This window comes from Exophiala viscosa (genome assembly GCF_022695815.1).
Source record: "Exophiala viscosa unplaced genomic scaffold EDD37scaffold_4, whole genome shotgun sequence".
Lineage (NCBI taxonomy): Eukaryota > Fungi > Ascomycota > Eurotiomycetes > Chaetothyriales > Herpotrichiellaceae > Exophiala > Exophiala viscosa.
The window spans coordinates 577531-604316 of NW_026944356.1; the positions used below are offsets into that span (position 1 = coordinate 577531).

Below are 26786 nucleotides of genomic sequence, written 5' to 3' on the forward strand. Positions count from 1 at the left end.
CGTAGTTCCATTCTACGGGAGAGTATATTGTAGCTAGTGCAAGAACTTCGACCCATTGTTCGGCCTTGCTTTCAATGTCTTCGACTTACAACACGTGCGGCGACACTATATCGGGAACGTTGTCGCAGAAGGCAACCTGAATACTAACGGCTACCTCTTTTTGTACGGTTTTCCTCCCGATCCAATCTTTGACATTAGCCCAATTGTATCCAGCGCGTTCTATGAGTATCGTATCTGGTTCTCACAAATCAAATAACGCCAGTCTGTCTGCCCCCAGTAAACGCCAGGCTATGCTGTCCCAATGTGCTGCTTGTCATGATTGTGCGTCTTCCTGCCCTTCAACCAGAATATAATGTAGAATGTCACCGAGAGATAAAACCCCCTTAAGGTAGTTGTTCTCGTCCACGATCATCAATCGATGAACGCGCGACTTCCTGATCGTGTCGAAAATGGTGTCCAGACCATCCTCTAACGAGCAGCAGTATATCCCGGGATGGGTAGGCGATCGCGCAGAAAGAGCCTTGCCAACCGTCCAGGTAAGGTTGCCATAGTCGCCAGTCTTGAGAATTTCAATAACATCGACGGCTTCAAAGACATTGAGCAAGACGCCTAGACAGAATGAGTACGTTTCAATAACTTGGCGCGCTTGACTTACCTTCTGTCGTTACCACAGGAACACTAGAAATGTTCTTGACCACCATTTCGTCAATGACATCCAGAACCGTTGTGTCCATGCTACAGCGCACAATGTTTCCGTACGTTCCGAGCTTGATCATTTCCAGCGGTTTTCGGAGCATCTCGGTTTCTTTGACGTTCATCGCAATGAATTTGAGGATTCTGTATTGTGTGATGACGCTGGTGACCATTGTCCTCTGCGTGTCACTATCATACGACACCAAGGGTATGCGACGAGCCCTGGACAGTAACTGTTTCCGTAGCGCATCGTACAAGATTGCTTCCGGTGAGGCGGATACGGTCTCGGGAGGTTTAACATTTAGGAATTTCTCGACCTCTTCACCACAGATCAGCACCAATTTCGACCGGCCGTTTTTGGTTCCCTACCTTTTAAATCGGAGAGCAAGAGTTTGTCAACGTCCTTCAGTTTGTCGGCTTGTAAATTGTAGTATCGCACGACATTCAGATAATCGTTGACGGTAAGCAGGCCCGCATAGGTGGAAGTTGAGGAGTCCCATAAAGGCGCAGAGACAATATCTGCAACCCAATGTCAATATCATATCCCAACAGAGACAACATGCGACATACTGCACTGAACCATAATATTCAGGCTCTCTTTTACCGTAAGGCCAACATCAAGCTCAATGAGCCTGAAACTCAATGGCAAAACTTCATAGCAATTGCGCACTCTGAGGAAATCTCGAATGGCTTTCTATTCACATATCAGTCCCATTCAACCATGTCTGACATTCTCTTACCAGTCCAGTTCTTTCATCTCGGTCTATAGGTCGCTCTGGCTTCGGAGGAGCTTTTGGTCTAGATGCAGTTCTTGGGCGTAGTAAATCTGATGGTCGGACAAAGGTGCCCTCGTGACCATGGTGGGTAGTGTGGGCTGTCGCAGCAGGAGAAGCTGGATGATTCGTAGGAGGTTGGCCGTTTGGTGGGGTAGACATCCTGGTCGCCTCTGCGTTTTCTGTCATGGTTACCGGTCAAACAGCATCTTCTTTTCTTGCAGACGAATGAGGTTCTGTTCTTGGGACGGCGGGAAGAGAGTGCGGGCAGGTGTTCGTTTGTTGGCAGAAGGAGTTGGATGATTGTCGGGTGACAGGTGGAGAACAGGTGGGTAGAGAGATCGAACTCTAAGCGACAACAGACGGGGAAAAGTGATGACTTCTGGGTCTTTAAAGAAGGGCTCGCTGATAGTCAATGCAAGCAATCGTTGATGTGCAGGTGCTTTGACAGCGCAGGGTCGGAGGGTCTTATTAGAGACCGAAGGGGAAGGGAGCAAATTAGGCTGGTTGGTGGGATGTGGGATGCGGCACGATGCGGGTTAGTGGCCTGTCTTTTAAGCACTGCTTTTCTGGGACTTGATGGCGTACTGTACCTTATTTTAGCATGTGATGGAGAACACCGAGTCACATTTCCCCTTGAGACAACACTCAGACTTGTCGTTGAACACATCTTGATTAAAATTCCATACATCATGAAGAGTCTATCATGCATCGTCTGGCTCAGTCTATGTCTAAACAGCGTACCGTCCCTGAAGGTTCCCTCAGCATTCGGACACAATTCTCGAACCCATAAGCAAACTCCATTACCCATACTCTGCATCTCTTTCCAAGGACGTCAACGAACCAGATGCTGAGGCAACTAAGCTGCAACATCTTCCCGCTCACGTTCTGCAAGGCTCTTCTCTTCCCCTCCTTTGAGATATGTCTCGTATTCGCCTATCCTTCTACCTCCTTTCTCCCATCTGGCTTGCCTCTCCGCCCTCTGCAACTCACACAGATCATTCAGTGCCGGCCAGTAGACTTCGTGGTCATACTCGAATTCCACGTAACCTCCACTTTCTTTCAATAATTGCTCCCTCGGTACATGGAGACCCATGTCTTCATTGAACTTGATCTTCTCTCGTGTCAGGGGATCAATGAACGGCGTAATCAGCGTGAAGAATCCCCTGATATAGAAGGGGAGATTCGTAACAAGAGCCCGGCCAAGCCGTTCGGGATAGTGATTTTGAAGAATGTTCAAGGTCTGTCTTCCCTGAGCAACCGACGCACCTTGCCCTGATTTCGTCTCGGCAAAGTTGATGAGCAAGGCCAGAGTCTCCTGTCCAGCAGGCATTAGATCAATTGCACGCTCGAGCATGTACACCAAATGCTGGATTTGACGATCGCTTCGTTCGGTATTCTGCTTGGATGGTCTCAAATACTGGCAAGTTCTACCGTTGTTGTCCCATCCCAGTATCACCTGCTTGCCGGTGGCATTTTCGATGGAAATGTACTCCTTGGTATGTTTTTCCACGCCATATTCTCGACGCCATATCAGCGTATTCTTCAGTCTTGTTTCTGACTGCGCCATGTTCCAGTTTGTTGCCCTCAAGTAACGTAATAAACATTCGCGGGTCAAGAACATTCGCTCCGAATCTGTAAGAACAGCCGTCTTCGCGCCGCTCGTGGAAGCCACAGGTAACAGGTCCCATCCTAACACACTCTTGAATAAGGTGGCGTACTTCTTTTCTTGCTCCGCGGTCAATGGGGGCCTCGCAACGGGTTTGGAAGTTCCCAAAGGCTCGGCAAGAGGTGTTTTGATGATGCCGTCAGCACTAGAACGGGGCAAGTTCAGCGTCTTGGATGGAACGGGTACAGACTGAGTACCATTTGCGGAGTGCGCCGAGTTGTATTCGAGTTTCATCTGGTTCATATTCGAAGCGAGGTCGCCTGCGGGCTTTTCGGGATCTGTCGACCCATCAGGAGCCACCGGAATGCTAACAACCTCAGCCATGCTGTGGTTTTCAAACGATCAAGGAAGAGAAGGGAATTAGTGGCTAACTAAGAGCCCTGCGAGTTGAACTTCACATCGTAGGAAGACGCGAGTTGTTGGGGAAGCGCAGGAAGCGCGACGGACGGGAACTTTTCCTGCCGGACGGCCTCATTTTCTTACACCGCTTGATAACGACACTACAGATGCCGAAGTCATATTCAGAAGGTCTTGTCTGGCTCGGAAAAGACTTGTTTGCAGATGCCAGCCTGATGTATAGTTCTTTGGAGTGATACAGTAAACCGAAAAGCTCCCAGATTCATCAGTAGACCGCCAGCACGGTTAACACCCAATGAAATCGACTTCATCACGGTGCTCGTCTCCCCATCATCTATCGAGCCCACATGCAGCCAACAGGTGCCACCATGTTATGGTTCCGTCTTACAGCTTTCCATCTCGTGGCGCCTTGCTTGTGTCGTTCTGTGGTAGTTTGCGCCATTTGAGTCTGACAATTCTCTTCACACCTTTGTCCTCAGTGAGACCTTCAGGCCCCAATGTCAAAAACAATTGTCCATCGTCCTCGGTCATTTCTGCAACTCGCAGCTGGAGAGTATTGATATAATTTGGCGGAAGGGCGATCTTTGCGTGATGAATGATCTTCTGCTTATTTCCTGGCTGTTCATCGAGATGGAATGGTCCGCAGTATGACATGGTCTTCTTCGCTGCATCGGCAAGCTCTTGTGTTGTACCTCGTTTTGAGCCGTCTTTGTATGGTTCGACATCTCCCCACTGTAGCAGAGCAGCCATGTAACCGTCATTGGTGTATACGATCTGACCCTTGCAGTTTTCGCCCATTGGATAGATCACATCGTTGCCATCCTCGACATTGGTTGCGGTGTATGTGAGAAGTTCCCAGGCGCCGAGCACCCGTGAGAGAAATGAGGGCATCCTTAGCTGTTCTTGGATAGTATGAGCAATGGAAATGGTCTCAACGCTCAATAGACCTTTGATAGGTGAGGCTGTGTAGCGATGTACTGGAACCTAACTTTGGGCAAGATGGATAGCCGATAAGAACCGCGGTAACAAGATAAACGTTGAGGCGTGCAGCGGCGAAGGTTCACTCAATTATGACTGGGGACGCATCACCGTGGAAGTCGATGTCATCTATGACACCTCACCTAAAAAGAGGTAGTAAATGAACGGATGTCAAGGTAATGACGACTGCAAGTGTCGTTATGCTACAGCAGATCTCAGACAGCCATTCTGTGACGATAGGGAATCCGCTAACGCGACGACTTGCACGATGAAACTGAACAATGAGTGATCGACTCTGCAGCTAGGGCGCATGATTGTCTTGAGTACGAATACCAAGTCTGTCTTCATCTCAATGGCATGCTGGTACAAATATCTTGATTGCTCCGATGCTATGCAGGTAGGTGTCCTCGCAGAAATGCTCAAAACACTCTCGATTGATGCCAATGCCATTTCGCCGAAACGTAGCAGTCGATATCCCATGTTCACAACTGGCAGACACAAGCGATACGGATCACGACAATTTTGAATGGCGTCCAGAGATTCGAGATCCAACGCGACGACCGGCCTTTTGCCAGCTCAAGTCCGAATGAGTCAACGCAAAACAACCGTCTCTCAATATTCCACCACCCCCTCGCTCTTGGCGTGCTCGTGCGACTCTTGGGAGGCATTAGAATGCCCTGTATATGAAGGACCTTTTCGATGAGACTGACCGATATACTGATCGTTATGGCCTTTGACTCGTCCACCTGCAGCACTTCTCAGTGGTAGTTCTGCGGGGTTTTCATCATGCCCGATTCCGACGCAGGTGAGTGCTGCAATCGTGTGAAGCACTGAGGGAAGCGGTTGATGGCTAACGTAACCTCTCAGGGGCATCGATGACTCCTCGAAAGGTCCAATCATCGCACTAGTATGCAACGCTAAGCGTGTCTTTTCCATGAGCTTTGCGAGGACTCGTCCAACCAGGCGGTGAAAACTCGACAAAATCATATCGTGACGAAGGGTTGTGAGTAGACTTGTTCTCTGATGAGAGTCGTGATGGCGCATGTGGGCGTCAGGGCCGCGAACAAAACTTCTAGATTTTGCAATCCAATTGCTGATGGAGATTCGTCCGTTTCCTATATTATGAGCCACCAGACACCACCAAGTATAAAGGCGGATCCAAGGATAGTCAGGATTGCAGCACCTGCTCTGTCGCCTGTGGTGATGGTTTTCGTGAACGCGGTTGATGGAGTGGTGCCGGTGGTACCTCCAGCGTTCGGATCAGGTGTGGAAGTTGCGCCCGTACTCAGTTTCAGAGGAATCATACTCGAGTCCATCAAATTGGCACCAATGATTGATAGCGCAGCCATCTACAATACTGTTAGCCTTGAACTTCTTGCCACAGTAAAGATACGTACCTCTTCGCCAACGCCAGTCGTGCTGTCGTAGCTCGCCAAATACCACTGCTCGCCACACACACCGCCGTTACATGATTCCGCCGCTGCCTGTGCGGTTGCCTGTAGTTTGGGCGTGATCTGTGCAGCAGTGCTAGGCACGAGGAGAGCAGTAATGGCAAGCGAGCGGGCAAGATAGGCCTTGAAGCTCTTTTGATCTTGGTTGCAAATCAGTTTGGGCTCGCATTCCATTTCGGTCATGATGTTGCCTCCATATTCGGATGGGAAGAACAAGAGGAACGTCGTTGCCAGTATTTGCTGCACTCGAGTCTCCCATACAGAGCTGCCGTTGGTATAATTATACATGTAGGCAGCTCCTGAAAGCACAGTTCCGTAGTTGTACGTCCACACGAGATTGTCGGCATTGGTGCAATTGTTGGCTGTATCCGTACTATCCCAGATATACAGATCGTCGCCTGACAAGGTCATCAGCTGACTGCTATACATCCAATCCCAGACCTGGTTCGCCCAGTTTCCATAGGTGGAATTGCCAGTCACGTAAGCCAGTCGAGCAGAAAGCTGGAAATTGCCGCCGTTCGCACCCATTGTCTTCAAGTTGTAACCAGAATTAAAGGAATACACTTGCCATCGGAAGCCTCCTCCACAGGTTGCTGAATCCCAATATGCTGTTTGGAAGTTGAAGACACCTTGTGCGAGCGCTAGCCATGAGGGATTGTCGCCTCCAGCTTCTGGGAAGTTGGACTCGACTGCATCGAGCGCCGAGAAGGCCCAAAACACTTGGTCGTCGATTCCCATGCTTCGCGACTGGTTCGGCGGGTTGAAATTGTTTTGTGGTCCACGTTGAAACTGTATTGATTCGGAAACGATCGAGTTGTATGTACTGTCGTCGGTGTATTGCCAGTAATTGATGAGCGATCCCCACATGGCGCCCGCTTCCCACCAACAGTATGTGCCAGCGACATTGGGATTGCAACTGAGTGATCCAGGAAGAATACCAGGAACTTGACCGGTCTGGTTGCCGACGTAGTAAGTCATCATATTGTACGCGACGCTAGAGGCGGCGGACGCGATGGATGAGCGAGAACTGAGGTCAAGGTCAAGCGTGGCCATGGCGCTGGCCACGAACAAGAGCGGACTCAAGCGCATGATTGCGGTCTTATTTGTGCGCGTCAGAGAGTGGTCATTCCCAGTTGTCGTTGGTGTTGCAAAGAAACAGAACGTGCCATTGCAATAGAATTGAGGGGAAGAACAAAAGTTCAAGGTCACAACCGATGGATCTGCTGTGGCATTTGGCTAGCCGAACTGTGTTGAGGTCATTAGCACTGGGAAAGAGTGTGCCGCTTTTCCTTTAGCTCGGTGGCGCTTGTCTCAGGACTAGGGCCAGCCAACATGATGAGAAATGCCGTGAGGGCATCGACTGGAGGAAATTTGCAAGCTTTCCGCCCGACCGCGCGAGAGGGTTGCAATTTTTTCCCTTGCAACTGGCCGTGGCCAAGGTCACTACTCGAAGCCTCTGTCAGACCATACGCGCCGGGCGTCGAAATCATGAGAACACCTGCCAAGAAATCAAATTAGAGAGGCGTGCCGGCGCAAGTGTATATCGTTCAGGAGTTTCTCCTCATCTTGCGACTGAAGCATGTCTGTGCTGGCTTTGACAGGCAAGATGAAAGATGGCTGGCATTTTGAGACTCAATGGTTTGCTTAGCCCCGTGAGCCCCTTTCCCTTGTACAAAGACTTACCGCGTGATGGCAACACTGGCATGGGAGCGACTTCTCATCACCCAGGCGAGAATGCGGCAAAGAGCAAAGGATCGATGATGGTGCCCGGGTCCACTGCACGTGGTTGTCTAATTAAGCATAGTTAAGGTTCTTTATTGTCTGGTGCCCCATTGAAAGTGGACTTAGGCTGTAGTATCACCTAAACTGGGTACCTTTCCCCAAGTTCTCTGGGCAGGGTCCAGGGTATTACCTTGCTCGAAGTTACTGCCCGTGACTGCCATGAAAACATATTATAATGTAATCCGCTGAAATCATATCATTCTATCTCTTTCAGCGACACTTTGAGCCTGAAGACCGAAATTGATTTAGCGCCGCAGACCTGATATGGACAGCGCTGTGTCGTCTGAGGCCCCTCCTCCCATATCTGACAACGGCCTTGAATGCTCACCTCAACCATCAATCTGCTACTACAACTCAGTCTTCTCAACCACATCTATCACGCATTGCTAGAATCGCAGGACTACTCTTGAAAGTCATTGCAATTGATTGCACCACCTACTTCCAAAGCATGATGAACCGACGGGATTGAATTGCTCCTCGTCCTTGACTTTCGGAGCCCGTGCCCTTATACGCTCCACTCACCCCAGAGCGAGTGGAATGATCGCGGTCTATGCTAGTGGGAAAGCGGTTAGGCGCCTGGAAGACTCTCTGTCTTGCGGCCGCAAAGCCTGAAACCTCGGGGGAATTTCTTCCCCGTGACACTTGGATCCCCTATCAATGTTCAAAAACATTGCATGTCGAAGCCATTCGTCGTATGAGCAGCGGATAATGATAAAACCCGAGCACGGCCGAACAATAGTGCATGCAAATGACTTATATCTGGTGAGTCCACAAGCAGTCTAAAATTCTACCAACGTTTACGAGTATCATCTGTCGTGAAAACGTGAAACTGTGCATTCCCAATACCTGAGATCAACTGAAAGCAAGGAAAGTCTGAAGATAGCCAACTTGGACACTAAAGCAACACAATATCCCTATCGCAAGGGTCGACAAATATATCTCGACAACAATGTCAGCTTTATTCCCTGTAGCAGAATATGCCGAGGATCAACGCTTTGCCGGCACTATCCTCACCACGCATGTTTTACATCGAGGCTTCCAGTCCGGAGCTGTAATGGGAGCAGCTGTCGGCGCTCTCAGGACAGTTCCCTTCAACTCGATGTACTCGAGCATCCTAAGACCTCGGCAGAAGCACAACTCGGCCATTGAAGGCGCTTTCTCTGCCAGCAATCGACCGACGACATTGAAAACAGTCTTCTCACATCCAGCCGCCACTTTTCAAGCCACGAGACCGTCGCGGCAATTCTTTTCTACGACTACTTCACAACTTCGTCTGCCCGTCAATGCTCAGTCGACGACAGCGGCCTCAGCCAAGATCCTACGGAGCACAGGTGTGGGCTCTGTCGTCGGACTCTCTGCCATGGCCATCATGCTTCCCATGATGATGCACGGCAAGGAGGAGATTGAATGGCAAGATCGAAGTTATCGGCTGCTGCACAATAAAGGCCAGGTCGCAGTGGACACTTGGAGTCTAATAGGCATGACAACGGCCATTGGGCTTGGGGCCATTCGAGATGCAGGAGTGGTGAAGCAAGGCTGGAGAGTGGTTGCCGGTCGACTCGGCGCGGGCAGCTTGATCGGCGTTGGCGCTGGTCTAGCTGTGAAACAGCTTACGGAAGCAAACTTATAGGATTATCGACAGCATGTGTTGAAACATAGCAAGCGATGCGTCGGAACAGGCTCGGTTATAGCCCTATGAGCAAATCCAATTCAACTGTGCTACAGTGTTGTGCGAATCATGCCTCCCATTTCTTGCCCCTTTCCGCGGCAATGACCTCTCTGATATGGCTAAGGTCAGCTTCCGGTCGAGGACTCGGGTCATATTTCCCAGCAGCCTTGTCCCAACCCTCCTCAACAACTCTTTCCTCCGTAAGCGTCTTCAGCACGCAAGTTCCACCGGTATATTCCTTGCTCTCGACCATCTTGACCATCAATTCTGCGATCGTGCTCGGTGGCATCAATTTCCGTTCCTTGTACTTAGTCGCCTCCATGACGTGATCGTCCCGGTCTTCCCACAAATTACTCTTCACTGTGCCCGGCAGCACAGCCACAATCCGTACGCCGAACTCAGGATCAGCTTGTGCAAGTGACTTGGTGATGCCAACGACACCGTGCTTGGTAACGACGTAGAGTGGCGCAAAGAAGTTCCCGCGAATCCCTGCTGTCGAAGCCACATGGCATACAACGCCCTTCTTATCAGCGGACGCCAAAGCCTTCATAGCAAGGCGAGTCAACTTGACGGGATGCTGCAGATTGATCGCCACTGTCTTGTAGCTCTCGTCTTCCGTGTCATCCCAGAAATTTGACCAGGACGGATCGAAGACCCCTGCGACTGGCGCATAGACGTCGGGAACGTCGCCGAACGTCTTGAGACTCGCCGAGATCAGATTGTGCAATGACTTCCAGGATGTCACATCGCATGTCTCGTGGAAGATCTCAGACTTGTCCTTCGAGGAGAGATAGTCTTGTGCTTCTTGGGTGAGTTTCAGGTCCCCGATGATGACTTTTGCGCCCTTCTCGTGACAAATACGGGCGAATGTGAGACCAATGCCACTTCCACCGCCTGTGACGAGGACGATTTTGTTCTCGACTGGAAAGTCTTCCACTGGACCTCGGCCTGTCATTGTTGAAAGATGCAAAATGAGAGGGTAATCAGGTGGACGAAGGTTGGCGTATAACGAATATGTCACGGGCGTTGACGGCAGCGAGTAAGTTCACACAGAGTCACGATGGCCTTTCATATCCTACCGTTCTCAATGTCTCTAGGTTAGGTACCATGTCGAGGGGTCCGGCCCTCGGTCTTGATGTTGGAGTTCGCATGTTCTGCGGGGTGTCTCATCCTTGTACCCAAAGGCGGAGGTGCTCTTTGGGGTAAAGACATTGGGTTTTCGGTTCTGATTGATGACATTGGGCATGATGTCCAAAACTGTCAAGGACGTGCATGGGATGGACCGGAAGATGGCCGAACATCCCGTATACGTAGAATAGACATACTGTTCGAGTGCTCGCAGCTTACGAGGACAAGGATGGGGAGATGACGCCCCCTCTGGACTTCAGCCTCGTCGTACTGCTTATCTGCGGACATCACCGTCGTACTCGGACTGCTGCCGCTTTCCCGAGCTTGACGAGATCGAGACCATCGTCGCCGAGTACGCGGCAGAGATTACAAGCACACTAGGCCAATGGCCGGTGCACGATTGGCTCGTCGTGATATGGTTATCGCTGGTTTCGGGCGCTGTGAGGCTCTTTAAAGGTACGCTCAGTACCTCTTCTCTCAGTGCCAAAGGTTTGCCACTACCCCTGTTCGTTACTTCACTGTGCTGTTCAGACTTTCTTGTCTTGCTGCAGGCTTATTCTGATCCTCCCACAAGCCAAAATGGGGGCTGTCGACACAGAGAATATACCCATAGTGGACTTTTCGCGCTTCGACACTGATCTTCCTGGCCTAGCGCAAGAGATCAAAACGATCTGCGAGACGTGGGGATTCTTGTACCTCAAGAATCATGGCCTAGAGCAAAGCCAGGTCGATCGCATGTTCAACATCAGCGAGACATTCTTCACGACGACTCCCCTCGAAGAAAAGGCTTCAACACCGTGGAACAGCGTCCTGAATGCCGGTTACGATGCACGCACCGGCACGGAAAAGTACTTTGCGGAGAATGGTGCCACCGACATCACATCCAAACAAGACGCAAAAGAAGTCTTTGTGATTCGAAAACAAGCGTCGTACGATCAACCCATGCCGCCTTCGTTGCGCAAGTTCAACCCAGAAATCCAGCAATTCATGGCGGAAACTCACGAAAGGATTGCACTGCGGTTACTCGCATGTCTAGGTCTTGGTCTGGGCTTGACCAAAGATCAACTTCCACAAATGCATAAGCATGAGAACCCTTCGTACACCACCCTAAGACTCATATACTACCCGACCTTGGAGGCAGGTGACGAGGCGCCCGTTCGACTTGGTTCACACAGCGACCAAGGCGTGATCACGATCCTGTTCCAGAATGTCATTGCGGGTCTCCAGGTTCGACCGCCAAAGTACACGGGCAAGATCCAACCTGACGAGAAATGGCTCGATGCTCCTGTGATCCCTGGAGCGGTGTTGATCAACATTGGAGAGACTCTGACGTTTCTTTCTGGCGGACTGATGAAGAGCACGTTGCACAGAGTGGCAAGAAGCCCTAGAGCTGAAGATATTGGGAAGGATCGCTACTCAATGGCATATTTCTGCCATCCGAGTCAGGATACGTTGTTGGAGGTTCTGGACGGGATTGATGGAGCGGTGAAAAGAGAGACGCCTGTCTCTTGTGTAACGGGTAGACAGGTCAAGACTGTAAAAGACTGGATTGAGCACCGTCACTCGTTGGGAAGGCTAGGGAAGTCGGGCCAGACGGCGGCTGCCAAATGAGACTTATGATATTCCAATAATGAATGTATCAAATGGACGTTGAATCGCGTATCCCTCTGGGTCGCAACGTCCCAAATCTAGTTTTGTACTGGGGGTGTATTCGAGCGAGCCATAATCGGAGTGACAGCCGGTATGATGAAGCCGAGATCGGACGCGAATATCTATTTGTCTTCGAGCTTTATGATCTGCCGTAATTTTCATGCCCAACCGTACATCCGACGTCAGTCGCGCAGCTTTTTTTACATGCGGAGTATTGTTCATCACTATTTACCACGAAACATTTCCGAGCGTATGGTAAGGGTCCTCTGACCTTGGGCACTGGTGCATCACAAAGTCTGCCATCAGCCTGCATTTCCTCCTATACGTTGCCTAACATGCCTCCTCCAATGCCAAATCCCACGAAGCACATGACCGCAAACCCAGCGAAACCCGTTGGAAGGTATCGTCCGGGAAAAGCAGTCGCAGAACAAGAGTCGTCCGAAGAAGAAGAAGAAGAGTCAGAAGAGGAACAGCAACAGCAACCACAATCTCAGAGGACACCTCAGGCACGACCGACCCAGGCCAAAAGGCCACAGGCACCAGTTCAGGAAGAAAGTGAGGAGGAAGACGAAGACGAAGAGGGATTCGTAACAGACCCAGAAGATGCAGAAGAAACTCCAGCACCGGCAGGATCACAACCGGCAAGAACTACATCCACGATATCCAGACCGCCTGCTGTAAAGCAGGACTCTACGCAGGCAAGGTCGGAAGAGGAATCGGAGGAGGACGAATCCGACGAAGCATCCGAAGAGGAAGAGGAGAGCTCCTCAGAGGAAGAAGCACCCCAACGCAAATTCCAACGCCCAACATTCATTAAGAAGACCGAACGTAAATCCGCACCTACAGACGCAGCCCATCAGACCCCAAACGCTGAAGTCGAGGAGCAATCTCGCCGGCTCGCCCAAGCAGACCTCCTAATCAAGGACAAACTCGAACGCGATGCCCTCGCTCGAGCTCAAGGCAAGAAGGCATGGGACGATGACGACGATGTTCTTCCAGAATCCATGGTGGACGACACGGATGGTGTCGACCCGGAAGCAGAGTATGCAGCATGGAAAGTGCGGGAACTTAAGCGCCTAAAACGCGACAGAGAAGCCTTGGTTGCGCGAGAAAAAGAGATTGAAGAGACGGAACGACGGCGAAACCTCACGGCTGAGGAGCGGGAGAAGGAAGACAAAGAGTACCTGGACAAGCAGCGTGAAGAACGCGAGGGAGGCCGATCGGAAGCACAATTTCTGGCAAGGTATCATCACAAAGGCGCGTTCTTCCAGGGCGACGAGACTGCTGAGATCCTAAAACGACGCAATGTCATGGGCGCACGATTCGAGGACGATGTCACTGACAAGTCTGTTTTGCCGGAGTATATGCGGCTACGAGACATGACGAAACTAGGCAAGAAAGGGCGCACACGATACACCGATCTCAAAGGTCAGGATACCGGTCGTTTTGGCGAGGACGTGAAGAGGTGGAGAGGAAGTGGTGCTGGCCCATCAGGAGGTGCTGGTGAGGGTTTCGATACCAGAGGCTTGGACGAGCGATTCCTCCCAGACGACCAGCGTGGTGGTGGCAATACAGGTCCCACCGGTGCCAATGCCAGCGCCGTGGGTCAGCGACGCGAGAAAGAGTCGTACAGAGATGGCGATCGTGGCGAGAGACGGAAGAGATCACATTCTAGGTCGCGGTCACGGTCACGATCGCCACGGCGGCGGAAGAGAGAGTCGGATTACGATCTTGACAGGGACAGACGACGTGAGATCGAGTCGCGGTGAACGTGCCTATACGTGGTATCTCATCGACTTGAGGGCACATTCCTGGAGTGTGATTGAAACTGTGCTTCTCGCCTCTCGAGGAAATGTGCTTGAACCGAAGTCTATTGGAGGCTATGAGGGCATTTCACCAGGACAGCAGTTGTGGGAATGTCCCAAGACCTACCGACTAGTATCAGGTAAGGCCTCCCAAAGAAATGGTCGGCCAAGTCGGAGCGCTGTATAGGTCCAGATCGGGCTTAGCGCGTCGTCGGATCAGACTCTATGCTGAACATTTCCGCCATGTGCCAGTGCTTGAGGGGAGGAGGATTCGTCTTGGCCGATACTCCATGGAACCATAGCGGAAGTACATCTCACGGCCGTACAGTGCTGTGCCACTCTGATCTTGAGCTGCCTAGCTTTTCGCCAAGTCGAGCTCTTCCCCTCATATCCTCTTCATTTCAGACGGCAGCCAGCAATAGCACTGAGACGACCAAGACCTACGATCTTCTTGTCATAGTGGGCGGCACCACTAACAAGGCTGGTGGCCTCACTTGCTCTACACCTGAGGAAAGGTGGACAGCCTGAGCACAATAGCGCGCATGGCCTCACGCTCTGGGCATGATCTTCGTGCCCAGAGAACGAGGACGGACTTGTCGCCTTCTTGAGCCTCAACCCGAGCAATAGTGAGTAGGAACCGGAGCAATCGTGAGTATGAACAGAAGGACTTCGACCAAAGCAGGTATGAACACCGCTCTCGAATGATGGGGGCGGATTCTCGCAGGCTATAAAAAGGCAGCAGAAAATCCATCAAGATGTACCGCCTCGACAATAAAAAACAAACCTCTACACAGGCCGCAGTCACTGTTCCAGCCTCTACCAAGAAACCACATCCCTTTGCTCAGGAACTACAGTCAGGGGTTTCAAGATTTTGTAAAGGACACATCGATCGCCATGGTCGCCATCAAACTTCTAGTCAGCTGCCTCGCCCTAGCAGCCCAAGGGGTCCACTCCTGTGCACTCGAGTCCCGCCAGACCAGCGCCGACTTCCTGACAAACGGCGACGACGGTCCCGCCGACCCCGAGACCCTCGGTTTCGCCATCAACCTCCTATCCCTCATAGTGCGCAACCTCACGGCCAGCCAGCACTTCTACAGTAAGGTCCTCGGCATGCGACACATCTTCACCGCGCAGCTATCTCCCAGCTACAGCGTAACCTACATGGGTCATGCACAAGGCGGCAGGAACGGCACAGGCTATCAAACAGGCCAGGAGATGCTACGTGACAAGAACAACGCCGCGGGACTCCTTGAACTGCAGTATCTCTCTGACTCCCAGGATGAAGGCATGACAGCGACCACCGTACGTCCCAACACCTTCAGTCACATCGGATTGATAGTGCCAGACCTAGAAAAAGCTCAGGCGCGAATGGAGAAGTTCGGGGCCAAGATCACCAAACGCATTGGCCAGAGTGCGGAGAATATCACGTCGGTCGAAAATGCGCTTGGTTTTGGTCCGTCCGCCACTACTAATCAGACCGAGCGTAAGCTGCTCGTCAAGGGCCAACAACTCGTTGGATTTGCGCAGCTGTTGACGGTGGAGGACCCGGACGGCAATATGATCGAGGTTCAGCAGCATGTGCCACCTCCAGGCGTTGCGTAAGGGAGGCTCCTCTACTATGTACCTTGTGCAAAACACATGCTAGGCGGGTGGTATGAGTACTGCGGGCCTCGATGATGAACAGGGGTCATACATTCGTCTCTAGCTACTCCAGACAAATCAAATCTATCAGCCAGTGGCATCTCCTATTCCGGACAAAGTGGAGGAGGGCCTTGCTTACTTTCCCATCAGGCATTGCTGGCCCCCCACAAGTGACCAGGCCCAAGTTGTTCGAACTAACACGCCTGCTGCTCTAGGTTGGCAGGTGAGATATGACTCCATAGACTAAGTTAAAGTAGCCAGCATCAACTATTCCTGGTTCGATTCTTTATCAGGTATCCGTGCATCGTTATACCTAAACATGTGCAATGCGGTTTTCGGCATTTGGCCGTCGACTGCCATCTATGTAGGAACTACCCGTGGTGTCTTGCCTTGTATCACTTATACGGCCCCTCGGAAGAGTTGGAAGAGTCCGAAGCGTGCGTATTATGGCCACAAAGGCGGCAAGGCCTCTAAATCTAGTGGACAGCAACTCACAATGTCATACTCGACATCCCTAGAATAGGGTGTATCACTTCCGGGCCCCAACGGACAACGCAGGATTAGTCTTATTGGAAATGGGCTTTGCTCAGCGGCAAATTGGCTCAGATCTCCCATGTCGCATAGTAATATGAGGCGCGATGGGTATATAACAGGCAACGGCCTGATCATAACGTGGTTTGCAAACCATTCAGGGATATATCTGCACAAAAGGAACGTCATATCATATCCATGGCAGCACAACAGTCCGGTGCGGCTTCCCAGGGTCAAGCTCCTATCAAGGAGACCGACCAAAGTGGTGCCATCCCAAGAGGCACAGCTCCGATCAATGAGACCTACTATCACTGCAGCGGGCCGGCAACAGCGTTTGAGAAGATGTTCGACCCTCGTGTCTGTTCGTACGGCCACCTGTTCAAGCACTTACAGCCCACGATCGAGCAGGCAAAGAAGCCGCACGGTGACGGAGAGCAGGCGGCGAATCTCGTACGTCTTCTGTACTCTCTCGTATGAGAGCTCAGGTTGGACACTGGGTAATTGTTGCTTTGCAGATTCATGAGGCAATTCACACCGTCGTTGCAAAGCCAGATTGTAAAGGCGTCGAGCATATCGTACTAGTACGATATGCTCATGCAGGAGAGTACCGGAAACTGTTATGTACCTGTAAGCTCTCTTTCGCCTCTCAGACAATGAAAATCGGTGATCTTGACGATGACTGACGAGATGACCATAAATAGACGACTATCGACGCTGACGGTCAAGGGACTGGAGGACTCTTGCAGTGTTCGGGCTGCACTGGTGTTGCGCCGGTATGTGTGCTTTCGAATCTGGCTTCGCCCTTGCACTGCAATGCATGTGGATCATTTTGGTGTTCAGTACTGACTTTTTTGTCGGCAGGGCGGCACATTGAGACAAGATATTGTGACGGATATGATCCACGCCGGGGCACTGCATTTCAAGCAGAACCTTGATCGACAGCATGGGAACGTGTATGAGGCACTGCGCGTGTATAACTCCGGGAGTATTGCGAGCGATGGAGATCTGGCTAGTCCGAAAAGCGTGGGGACCCCGTCTTATGTGACTGATATCGCGAATTGGTTGCATGGGTGGATCGACGGGCGAAACGCTTGATGGGAGGCACTGAATTGGACCGGACTAGGTGAGCGGTGGCGGCGTTTGGTCGATGATGGTCTTCGACGCGAGAGTCGTAAGGGAGCTTTGAGTTCTGCTTCTTGTTGGCAATATGACCTCGATAGTTGTTGGCCATGGTCCTCTGGTTCCGATTGCTTTCTGTATCTGCGATCGCCAGATCAATCCGGTATCAGTGGTAGTGTCAGCTCCTTCAATCAACGGTTTTAGTTGCTTGAGCGTGCTTCAAAAGATTTCGGACACCGCAATTGGCAGTCCAGGTCTACTGATGTTAGTGAAAGAAACACAAGGGATGATCCTCATCAGCCCAGATGGACAAAGCCGATGTGAGAGAAGAGCAAAAGAAAGAGCGCAACGTAGTGCACGTCGGGGTTGAAGCTGAAGCCTCTGCAGGCTGGTATTTGAGACCTTGGGGTGCGACTGGTATTCATTTCGAGCCGTCCCAATATGTTTGACCAGTTTCGGTCTATCCTGAGGTGTTGATTGCGGGCATCACTCCTCGCAACAGGATTGCCTGCGTATGCGTAACCGCTGAAATCTCTCTGGAGCCCTCAAAAGGTACCCCCTCCATAGCTGTACAACACTTGTTGTCTCCCATCTAGCATAGCGAGTTGAACGCCGTTTCCCAATGCCAAGTAAAACAAACATATCAACGTGTCTTGCGCGCAGGGGGTATCATAACAGTGTTGAATATCGTCACGAATTTGCCCGCGCCCTAGAAACTTTTTGGAAATAAGCAAAACCATTGTCTCCGCTCTTTTTTCATGACCACATATGAAACTCATGATACTTTCCGTCGTCACAAAGACTTCATCGAAACGCTTCCAGGAAATGGCAGCACAGGCATCAAACCGACCTTGGATGGTTGAAACCAAGGTGCAGAATCTTGCATGATCCGCCATTCGATCTGTTTAACGTCTTCGATCGTCCAGTTGAGGAGTGCCATCATCTTTGCCGCAGTATGTCAATAGCAGCTTAGAACTTAAGCTCCTTAGGCTGCTCCCAGGTGAAGGTCTGGTCGGAGAAGTGGCCGTTCTTGGCGGTTCGGCAGTAGATGGGGTTGATAAGGTTCAGTTCCTTGACAATGACACCAGGTCGGAGATCGAAGTTGGCAAGGATGATCTCGACGAGCTCAGCGCTGGACTTGTCACCAGTGCCATATGTATCGACAAACAGAGACAAAGGCTCGGCAACACCAATAGCGTATGAGAGTTGAACGAGGCATCGACGAGCGAGACGCGCCTTGACAAGGGATTTGGCGATCCATCGGGCAAGATAGGCTGCCGAGCGATCAACCTTGCTGTAGTCCTTGCCAGAGAAAGCACCACCACCGTGAGCACCCCAGCCACCGTATGTGTCAACAATGATCTTACGTCCAGTAAGACCAGCATCACCTTGAGGGCCGCCGATGATGAAGAGACCAGAAGGTTGGATGTGGTAGACGGTCTTGTCGTCAAGGTACTTGGCAGGGATGACCTTCTTGATAATCTTCTCCTTGATTTCCTTTCGTAGCTCCTCGGTGGTGATGTCCTCAGAGTGTTGCGCTGAGACAACAACAGTGTCCACTCTCAGGGGAATGACGGCACCTCCATCATGAGCATATTCCACCGTGACCTGAGTCTTGGTGTCGGGCCGTAGCCATGGGATCTCGCCGGACTTTCGTGCAGATGTCATGGCAGCGTTGAGCTTGTGGGCGAGTTGGATGGTCAGGGGAAGGAGTTCTGGGGTCTCGTCGGTAGCGTATCCGAACATGATACCTTGGTCACCGGCACCGAGCTTCTCCAACGCCTCTTCATAGTGTAGACCCTGAGCGATATCGGGGGATTGTTCTTCAATAGCCACAAGGACGTTGCAAGTCTTGTAGTCGAAACCCTTGTCGGAGTGGTCATAGCCAATCTCCCGGATGGTGTTACGAATGATCTTCTGGTAGTCAAGACGAGCCTTGGTGGTGATTTCTCCAAAGACCATGATCATGCCTGCACAACGGTTAGCTGGGCAGCGACGGCTGTATTTTTATGGCCGCGTACCGGTCTTGGTGGCAGTCTCGCAAGCGACTTTGGATAGAGGGTCTTCTTTGAGGCAGGCATCGAGGACGGCATCGGAAACCTGATCACTACATTTTGTCAGATCTATAGCTCGGCCTCTCTAGCGAAGCTCTAAACTCACGCGATCTTATCGGGGTGACCCTCGCCGACAGATTCGGAGGTGAAGAGGAAGGTATCACGCTTGTCGGCACCATTGGTGTTGCCATTAACGGGACCGGCCATTTTGAAAGAGTACAGGGGTTGCTGAGGGTTTCTTTAGGAGAGAAAAAGTGCCGGAGACGGTTGTCCGAGGGTGTTGAACGCGAAGAGGCTGGTGGAGGGGTATGTACTGGAGAGGGAGAGGAGGCTGTCAAGAGAAGTGACAATCCCAATCGCTGCTGAACTTTTCCCGGGTCCTGACTGTGATGTACTGCAAGATCCGTATGTCCAAGAGTCACAAGAGGTGTGTGAAAAGGAATTCAAGCCAGCGAGAGTGGGAGAAAAGCGGTCTATGACAACAAGTAGAGAAGAGGATGGACCTTGGAAAAAAATTGGGGGGAAATTTAGTGAGGAGAAAACAGTTTGCAGTCTTGCCCTTGCGATGTCGTTATCGGCAGGCAATCGGCAGTCGTGTCTTTTTTCCAGCCAAACCAGCAAATAGCGGTTCCTGATGGCCCCATGCACACTCACTCACAGTATCTCTTTCGCGCTTTATCCGGCAGAGAGGGCGCGGCCGCGGGCACGAGAAGTGCGTGTTCGGCGCGACATACCTTTTTCTTCCCGAATTGCCTGACCCTTCGCCCTATCGGGCTTTGAGGGTGCCTGAGTTCCAGTGACCCCATCGCTGGACAACTCTCTGAACACCTGAGACCCTCTCACTGACCTTAACAACTGAAGTCTTTATCCGAAGAAGTCCCGGACTGTGGTCGCCGTCATTTTGTTTGAAAGTTTTTGAAAGTGTCAAATGTGTTTGTCTATAGAACAACCTACAACGTCGACATCGATATCACTATTGTCTTCACCTGCATACACACAAGGCGAACGAGTCTAACGCGTCTGGGACACCGGTCCGGCAGAAATCGTCAAAGAGGAGGACACGTGCTGTGCACATGCATGCTCATGTGCCATGAATGATATAACGATCGAAGTACACCGCATAAATCCAACTTTGTCGCAATAAAAACAGCCATCTCCTTCCTTTGCAGGAGACACTCACAATGTCCAAGTTCGGCTGTCTAGTCATGGGCCCTGCCGGTGCCGGCAAGACTACCTTCTGTACAGCATTGATCCAACATCTTCAACACAGCAGGCGGTCATGTTTCTACATCAACCTCGATCCTGCGGCGAACGACTTCGCTTACGAACCCGACCTCGACATTCGCGACCTCATTTCCTTGGAAGACGTGATGGAAGAAATGTCATTAGGACCAAATGGCGGTCTAATATTCTGCTTCGAATTTCTCCTGCAAAACCTCGACTTCCTCGCCTCCGCAATCGAGCCACTCTCCGAAGAATACCTCATCCTCTTCGATCTTCCCGGTCAAATAGAACTCTACACACATATCCCTCTACTTCCCGAGCTGGTCAAATACCTGTCAAGAATGGGACCGTTGAACATCAACCTCTGCGCTGCATATCTGCTTGAAGCGACATTCGTGGTGGACAAGGCCAAGTTCTTTGCCGGAACACTTTCGGCAATGAGCGCCATGATCATGATGGAACTTCCACACGTCAATATCCTATCCAAGATGGACCTGGTGAAAGATCAAGTGCCCAAGAAAGAGCTCAAGCGCTTCGTCGATCCAGATGCCAACCTGCTTGACGACGATGATACCGGGCGAGGTACTGCGGAACATACAGTTGACGTCGGTAATCCCTCCGAGGTCGACCAAGTAATGACCGGAGGGTCATTCAAACAGCTCAATCGCGCAGTGGCTAGACTGATCGATGACTTCAGCATGGTTTCCTTCCTGCAGCTGGATGTGAATGACGAAGACAGTGTGGGCGACATTCTGAGTTATATTGACGATGCCATCCAGTATCACGAGGCGCAAGAGCCGAAAGATCCCAAAGAAGCGGAATTTGAAGAGCCAGCTTGGGAAGAGGGTTGAGGCCCTACCATGTATCCATCCTTGATCCTCGATCGGATTTTGTTTCAGATTCTCAGCGTAGGCGTTGGCGGCATCGTGTACTCTCAAGTGGTAGATACCCAACAATCGGCTTTAGCCTCAAGACCTAGTGTCCAGTTCCAGTCTTCGCATTGAGTCATCCAGTCGTCCAGTACAGTGTGGTGTAATATTTCTCATCTCCATCCACCAGCTTTCTTCTTCCCCCCAGTAAGCGGCACCTGTTGACGACCTCCACCATAATATCCGAATGGACCACCCGTCTTCTCACTTCCGCCGCTGTTGGTAACTTTATCCTCCACAAACCCCCAAACCAAGCCAACCACCCACTCCGCATCACCCAAGGCCTTCTGCACACCCACCGAGTTCACATAGAACGCCACATTCACCGCCGCAATCACCATCACTATCTTGAGCCCAAACACCACCCACGCGACGACACTGCGACGCAAGTAATCCGCCATCCGGACCGTGAAGTATATCGTCACCACGAACGCGGCCAGACTGACAATATCGCCTGATGCCGCGGCTGCGATTGCGGAATTGAGGAACGGTGTGACCATGCCAGAGATGCTTTGTAAAGGTGTGGGCAGGAGAGGGTGGATGTAGGCATTGTAGAGGTCGGCGAAATGCGCGAGGTAGGGCGGTAGTTGTGGTGCCATCTTTCTTCGCTCGCGTTTGTGTTTGTGAGGTGGTTAGGGTTGGGCGATGTGACGTCTTCTTCGATCTGGTTCTGGTCCGAATTTCTGGACAACAAGGGAAGGAAGTATTAAGACACGGTGTCGAGATTTTCAAGCCCAGAGGCTGTGAGTGTGTGGTGAATATTATAGTCCGAGTAAAGTATGAAAGAGGTGGGTGTCGGTGATTCTTCACCTCACATATCGTAAACTGCTAGTGTAGCTAACTCCCGTGCAGACTGATCAACACGAGACTTCAACAGATGTCTTCACTTTGGTTCTGGGAGAATCAACGGATCAGTGAAAGACCACTGTTAGTCCAATGCGAAAATATCGTGATGGAAGCTCTGCACAACACACTGTGGTAGGATCAACAATCAGAACCTAAGTCAAGATCACGAAATCGTGGGGAAAATCGGTTTTGCGCATTGTGTCATAATCTACGGCGACTCAGCAAAGTACCGTAGAACATTACTCTTGCAACACGCAGTTCTGTCCCGACGAGGCTGATGAACCTTTGAGCACCTTCTAAGGCATAACCCAAGTGTTTGCCTTATAAGTAGGTGGTTGATGTCGGTTATATTGGTGGCTCAAGGCATTCGTCCATTCATCACCCTGATGATATGAACGCAGGCACCATGATAACTCAGCGAGGCTCGACCTGCTCCTCTACTCTTTGCAGCTTTGAAGCTGAGCCCGCAAACTCCTGAACACTGTCATCCTATCCAAGGACGTTCTCCCACATATGGTTATCGCTGATTAACCGGGTATAGTGATGTACAAAGCAGTCCATCCATATCTTGATGCTCGCCTGCTGTCGAAAATAAAACCCGCGACCAAACCCTCCAATCAGGTCCCAAACCTGTAAAAGTCCATATCTGACGGTGCTGAAGAAATATATCCCAAATAACTTTTGTCCAAGGCCAGCACGACAACGGCGCTCAGACCATTAACTCCTTCGCTAAAATAAATATGTCCTCAGGCAATAAAGGCTTGATGCTGAAAGATAGATTATAGGCGGGCAAGTCGCTTTCATGTCGTCAAAGTGCATGCTTGTGGACTAGTAGTCCGAGCCATAGTCGTACGTGTTTTCCAGGAGCGCCTGCACTTTCTCGCGCTCAGCCGTAATAGCGGCTTCGAGTCTTCGAGTTTGTCGGAGGGCTTCGTCTCTGCACATATTGTTAGTATCACCTCTGAAAAGGACGACCAGGTCATGCTTACCTCTCTGATTCCAGCTCAGCCACGCCCATCTGAGCCGTATTCATCCGCCCAACGACTTCTTGCATCTCTTTCTCCGCTTCAGACAGAGCCTTCTCTAGATCTGCGACCTTGACCTCGAGGTATTCAGTCTTCAGTGCTTCTTGGAGCGGCATGCCCGGCCCACTGCTGGTTTGGTCCAGTCTCGGGCTCTTTGTAGAGTTCACAAACATGGGCGACATGGGAGATCTCGGGGTCGATGTGAAGAGCCCAAGTCCTCCAGGGGTCTTCCTCCCGGATCTTGTGCGCATGAGTTGACTGTTATGACTAGCCCGAAGGACGCGGACCTCATCTTCATGCTTCATTACAGCCGTCTCTGACTGCATTTGTGCCACGGTGATAACGTCCTCGAGATTTCGTAATCTATCTTGCAATTCGTTGATCTGCTCGGCGGAGGCTTGCTGATTGCTCTGGCCGTTCTGAATGGCCTGTTTGAGTCGATCCCTCAATTCAGAGTTGGCTTGCATTTGTTTCCTGACTTGTATTGCCAACGTTTCAGATCTTTCGGCGGACAGTTCAAGCTCTGCAGCAAAGTCTTGCTCATGCTTCAATGAGCCGACTGATTCTTGTTGCCGTGCCTGATCCCGTTCCTGTTGCAAACGACGCAATGCCTGTTCGAGGGTGGACGAAAGGACCTCCGGTGCAGTTTCATCGCGAACCTGCAGCAAGGTTTGCAGGCTAGCCGTTTCTTGCTTACTCCGGTCAAGATCCATCTTCAAACCAGCCAGGCCTTTCTCGCACTGCCACTTCTGCTCGAGGGCGTCATCTGCTCTTTTCCGCAGAAGGTTGATCTCAGACCTTAATGTCCGTACTTCACGTTCGTAGCTACCCTTTCTCGAACTCTGGACGAAACTGGCGCGATCCCACTCAGTCTCAGCTAGCTTGAGACGCTTCTCGTACTGTCGACGCTGGGCTTCTTGCCTCCGTAGAAGATACCTAACAGTGGTATGCAGGGCGTTCCTTTGGTCCGTCACGTCCTTTAGCTGGTCGGCGAGTGGTAGTTGATTTTCTGGGCTTGTGCTGGAGTTTGATCTGGACAGAGAATTTGCACGGTTCGCTGGCCGCGTATTTGATCTGCTCATAACAGTGTTGGACCTTTGGAGGCCAGTACTTCGACCTCCGAAAAATGACGTCTTTGTCGGCGACTGGACTATTTCCCCGTCCTCGGCGATAGATTGAAATTGCATGTTCATGGCCCTCGCACTTTGCAGTGCTGCGTTTTCATCCTTAAGGCTTTGAAGTTCTTGCTGCAAGCGCGTAAAGTCATACGGCGACTTTTGTGAGTCAGATAAGTTAGATTCGAGACCTTCAATTTGGGACCGTAGTTGAGGCAGAACCTCATCTCGCAGGTTGTCACGTTCATTCCGGTGCTGTTCAAGGTCGACTCGGAGCGCCGTCAAGAGGTCTTCGAAATTCTCTTTCGTTTGTCTCTCCTCGACGAGTCTCCTTTTCGCATCATCTAGCGCCATCTCCAACTCTTTCGCTCTTGCAGTGACATCGGCGGATTGATTGTGCTCGCGACGTGTTTGTGAAAGTTTCTGTTCCAGTAGGTGAACGTGAGATTCCAGTGCTTGCCTACTGGATCTCTCGCTTTGCCATTTTTGAGACATTTCTACCTTCAGCTGCGCCCTTTGTTGCTCGGACTCACGTTTTATCCTTTGTATCTCCTCCTTAGGGTTTTCCTCGCTGGTCGAGGGTCTTATGGAACTCGCGCCTGAATCCGAGAAGTAATCACTAGTTCGATCAACCTCTCTGATGGCTGGAGGACCTTCAGTCTGTAGTCGGTCCACGAGGTCTTCCAAGTCCATCTCACGTCTGATCGAGGCCGCCAGTTCTGTGCTGATCTCGCGCAACTCAGCTTCGAGCTGCAGACATTTGCTCGCAGCGTCGCCATGGGGTGTGGTCTGCATGTATGTGCTGGCGTCGAACTCGATAGAATCTTGGGATGGCTGAGATTGAGAGGCCCGGGCTGCCGACACCCCAAAGGGAAACCCAGGCGATGAATGTGCGGAAGCATGTGGAGATCCGACATATGGCGACGGAAGGGGTGATTTGCGATCTGAGAAATCTGTTGCTGAGGATTCTGTACTAGGTGATGCAGCGGGCTTGCGACTGAAAAACGAAGTAAATTTGCTTCCAGGCGTGTGAGGTTTCTTGGAGTCAACGACGGTCAATGACCTTGTTGAGGTGTTTGTGTTCGTCCGTAGAGGCGGCGGCCTCGTGCCTGGTTTCGGAGCCATATCCTCCTCTAAAGACGCGTTTGTTACGGGTAGGCCATTCAGTTGTTGTGCCTTATGGCTGTTTGAAGGAAAGCCTGCGCGACCGTCGATGGAGGAAAGGGAGCCGTTCGTCGTTAGTCGCGTCAATCCGTTTTCATCTGTCTCTCTCTGGACACTTGTCTTCGATGTGCTACTGGGATTAGCCGAGTGTACATACACGTTGCATAACGAGGTATCATACGCGCTGCCCACCCCGTCAATGACTTGCGCAACCCCCCTTGAAGGATTCTCAACAGACGGCGAGCTCCCGTGCTGTAACCGTGGTGCGGTTTCAGGAGACTGGGGTGACTGGATGATGGGTGAGGCGTTCGAAGGGAGAGGCTTTCGACGGACAGGAGACACCGGGGAGAAGGGTCTTAAAGCTGCCGGAATGGAGGGAAGCCGTTGTACAGTAGAGTATTCGTTCTGCAACGAAGGAGGGGAAGCAGAAGCGTAGCCTCTTGGAGGACGAACGTAGTCGTCCATTTGTCCTGGTTGCAGTCAGGGGGTTGGCGGATGGGAGCGATACGGCGCAGACGGAGTGGGTTGACGCTTTGACGTCCGTCTAGAATAGCGACATGACACGACTTGCTGCTTAGAGTATGGCACGTAGATCAGCCACATGCAATCGTCCATTCGCGGACCAGTGGAAACCAGAGTGTAACTTTGGTGGTAGTGGATGGTGAACTTGAGACGATTAATCGAGAGTGAGAGACGGTCGCTAAGTTGTTACAAAACGGAAAGTGGTTTAGGCTACGGGGACAATGTCGCCCTCATTGGATCATCCGCAGATTGCGCACTATGGCGCCTACCGCATTCCGAGCATTTAACTAGAACCCGCCTAATGATTGAGGACCAAGTTGCGAAATCTCTGGCTGATGAACTTGACTTATCTGCCGAGATTATTGAGGTTCACTGCAACTTATCACTTGCGCGAATGTAATATGCTAGAACCAGAGGACAGACGCATGCAGGATGGCGCGTGTGAGCAGCGAGCGTATCGGGGTATTGGCGAAAATCCCAGCGTTTAGGTAGGGAAGATGCAAGTATAAGCGGAGGGCTCCGGGTAGTAACTTTGGTTGTTAAGGGTGGCTGGAATGGGGCTCGAGCTTCTCTTGGGCATAAACGCGTGCCATCAGCAAGAAGCATGAAACCGTCATAGAGTTCACAAGGAAATCCTCCTCTGTCTTCTTTGAGTGCCTGT

At 51.3% G+C, this 26786-nt stretch overlaps 14 protein-coding genes across 14 annotated transcripts; 6 read left to right on the plus strand and 8 right to left on the minus strand.

Moving 5' to 3' along the window:
* Positions 1–2128, minus strand: EDD37DRAFT_628082 (regulatory gamma subunit of 5'-AMP-activated protein kinase). The gene is made up of 5 exons (XM_062816418.1): positions 1434–2128; positions 1264–1387; positions 1063–1212; positions 656–1012; positions 1–609 (listed from the first exon to the last, which is right to left on the minus strand). Exons 1-5 carry the CDS (start codon positions 1653–1655, stop codon positions 314–316), a joined length of 1149 nt encoding a protein of 382 aa, XP_062670701.1. The 5' UTR covers positions 1656–2128; the 3' UTR covers positions 1–313.
* A 4-nt stretch (positions 2129–2132) lies between these two features.
* Positions 2133–3668, minus strand: EDD37DRAFT_363473 (4-nitrophenyl phosphatase). Its single transcript, XM_062811882.1, has one exon. It carries the CDS (start codon positions 3457–3459, stop codon positions 2326–2328), a length of 1134 nt encoding a protein of 377 aa, XP_062670702.1. The 5' UTR covers positions 3460–3668; the 3' UTR covers positions 2133–2325.
* On the minus strand, positions 3510–4504 carry EDD37DRAFT_363493 (Lipocalin-like domain-containing protein). Its single transcript, XM_062811883.1, has one exon. It carries the CDS (start codon positions 4381–4383, stop codon positions 3877–3879), a length of 507 nt encoding a protein of 168 aa, XP_062670703.1. The 5' UTR covers positions 4384–4504; the 3' UTR covers positions 3510–3876.
* A 763-nt stretch (positions 4505–5267) lies between these two features.
* Positions 5268–7131, minus strand: EDD37DRAFT_363338 (mannan endo-1,6-alpha-mannosidase). Its single transcript, XM_062811880.1, has 2 exons — positions 5868–7131; positions 5268–5819 (listed from the first exon to the last, which is right to left on the minus strand). The coding sequence occupies exons 1-2, from the start codon at positions 7008–7010 to the stop codon at positions 5586–5588; spliced, it is 1377 nt and encodes a 458-aa protein (XP_062670704.1). The 5' UTR covers positions 7011–7131; the 3' UTR covers positions 5268–5585.
* Positions 7132–8569: 1438 nt separating this feature from the next.
* EDD37DRAFT_363512 (uncharacterized protein) lies at positions 8570–9386 on the plus strand. The gene has a single exon (XM_062811884.1). The coding sequence runs from the start codon at positions 8653–8655 to the stop codon at positions 9331–9333; it is 681 nt and encodes a 226-aa protein (XP_062670705.1). The 5' UTR covers positions 8570–8652; the 3' UTR covers positions 9334–9386.
* On the minus strand, positions 9387–10417 carry EDD37DRAFT_363513 (uncharacterized protein). The gene has a single exon (XM_062811885.1). The coding sequence runs from the start codon at positions 10325–10327 to the stop codon at positions 9440–9442; it is 888 nt and encodes a 295-aa protein (XP_062670706.1). The 5' UTR covers positions 10328–10417; the 3' UTR covers positions 9387–9439.
* Positions 10418–10910: 493 nt separating this feature from the next.
* EDD37DRAFT_363515 (uncharacterized protein) lies at positions 10911–12125 on the plus strand. The gene has a single exon (XM_062811886.1). It carries the CDS (start codon positions 11080–11082, stop codon positions 12109–12111), a length of 1032 nt encoding a protein of 343 aa, XP_062670707.1. The 5' UTR covers positions 10911–11079; the 3' UTR covers positions 12112–12125.
* A 241-nt stretch (positions 12126–12366) lies between these two features.
* EDD37DRAFT_363772 (splicing factor, Prp19-binding domain-containing protein) lies at positions 12367–14384 on the plus strand. Its single transcript, XM_062811893.1, has one exon. It carries the CDS (start codon positions 12486–12488, stop codon positions 13917–13919), a length of 1434 nt encoding a protein of 477 aa, XP_062670708.1. The 5' UTR covers positions 12367–12485; the 3' UTR covers positions 13920–14384.
* Positions 14385–15880, plus strand: EDD37DRAFT_363771 (uncharacterized protein). Its single transcript, XM_062811892.1, has one exon. It carries the CDS (start codon positions 14850–14852, stop codon positions 15555–15557), a length of 708 nt encoding a protein of 235 aa, XP_062670709.1. The 5' UTR covers positions 14385–14849; the 3' UTR covers positions 15558–15880.
* A 445-nt stretch (positions 15881–16325) lies between these two features.
* Positions 16326–17222, plus strand: EDD37DRAFT_608298 (uncharacterized protein; the record flags this gene model as incomplete). Its single annotated transcript, XM_062815044.1, has 4 exons — positions 16326–16577; positions 16643–16708; positions 16829–16900; positions 16989–17222. The coding sequence occupies 4 exons, from the start codon at positions 16326–16328 to the stop codon at positions 17220–17222; spliced, it is 624 nt and encodes a 207-aa protein (XP_062670710.1).
* Positions 17223–18051: 829 nt separating this feature from the next.
* Positions 18052–19994, minus strand: EDD37DRAFT_363588 (S-adenosylmethionine synthetase-like protein). Its single transcript, XM_062811889.1, has 3 exons — positions 19407–19994; positions 19268–19353; positions 18052–19216 (listed from the first exon to the last, which is right to left on the minus strand). Exons 1-3 carry the CDS (start codon positions 19505–19507, stop codon positions 18216–18218), a joined length of 1188 nt encoding a protein of 395 aa, XP_062670711.1. The 5' UTR covers positions 19508–19994; the 3' UTR covers positions 18052–18215.
* Positions 19995–20481: 487 nt separating this feature from the next.
* EDD37DRAFT_563332 (GPN-loop GTPase 3 like protein) lies at positions 20482–21375 on the plus strand (the record flags this gene model as incomplete). The annotated part of the gene is made up of 1 exon (XM_062813959.1): positions 20482–21375. One exon carries the CDS (start codon positions 20482–20484, stop codon positions 21373–21375), a length of 894 nt encoding a protein of 297 aa, XP_062670712.1.
* Positions 21376–21566: 191 nt separating this feature from the next.
* Positions 21567–22052, minus strand: EDD37DRAFT_649164 (uncharacterized protein; the record flags this gene model as incomplete). The annotated part of the gene is made up of 1 exon (XM_062818106.1): positions 21567–22052. One exon carries the CDS (start codon positions 22050–22052, stop codon positions 21567–21569), a length of 486 nt encoding a protein of 161 aa, XP_062670713.1.
* A 1075-nt stretch (positions 22053–23127) lies between these two features.
* EDD37DRAFT_649165 (uncharacterized protein) lies at positions 23128–26068 on the minus strand (the record flags this gene model as incomplete). The annotated part of the gene is made up of 2 exons (XM_062818107.1): positions 23128–23236; positions 23289–26068. The coding sequence occupies 2 exons, from the start codon at positions 26066–26068 to the stop codon at positions 23128–23130; spliced, it is 2889 nt and encodes a 962-aa protein (XP_062670714.1).
* Positions 26069–26786: the final 718 nt, after the last annotated feature.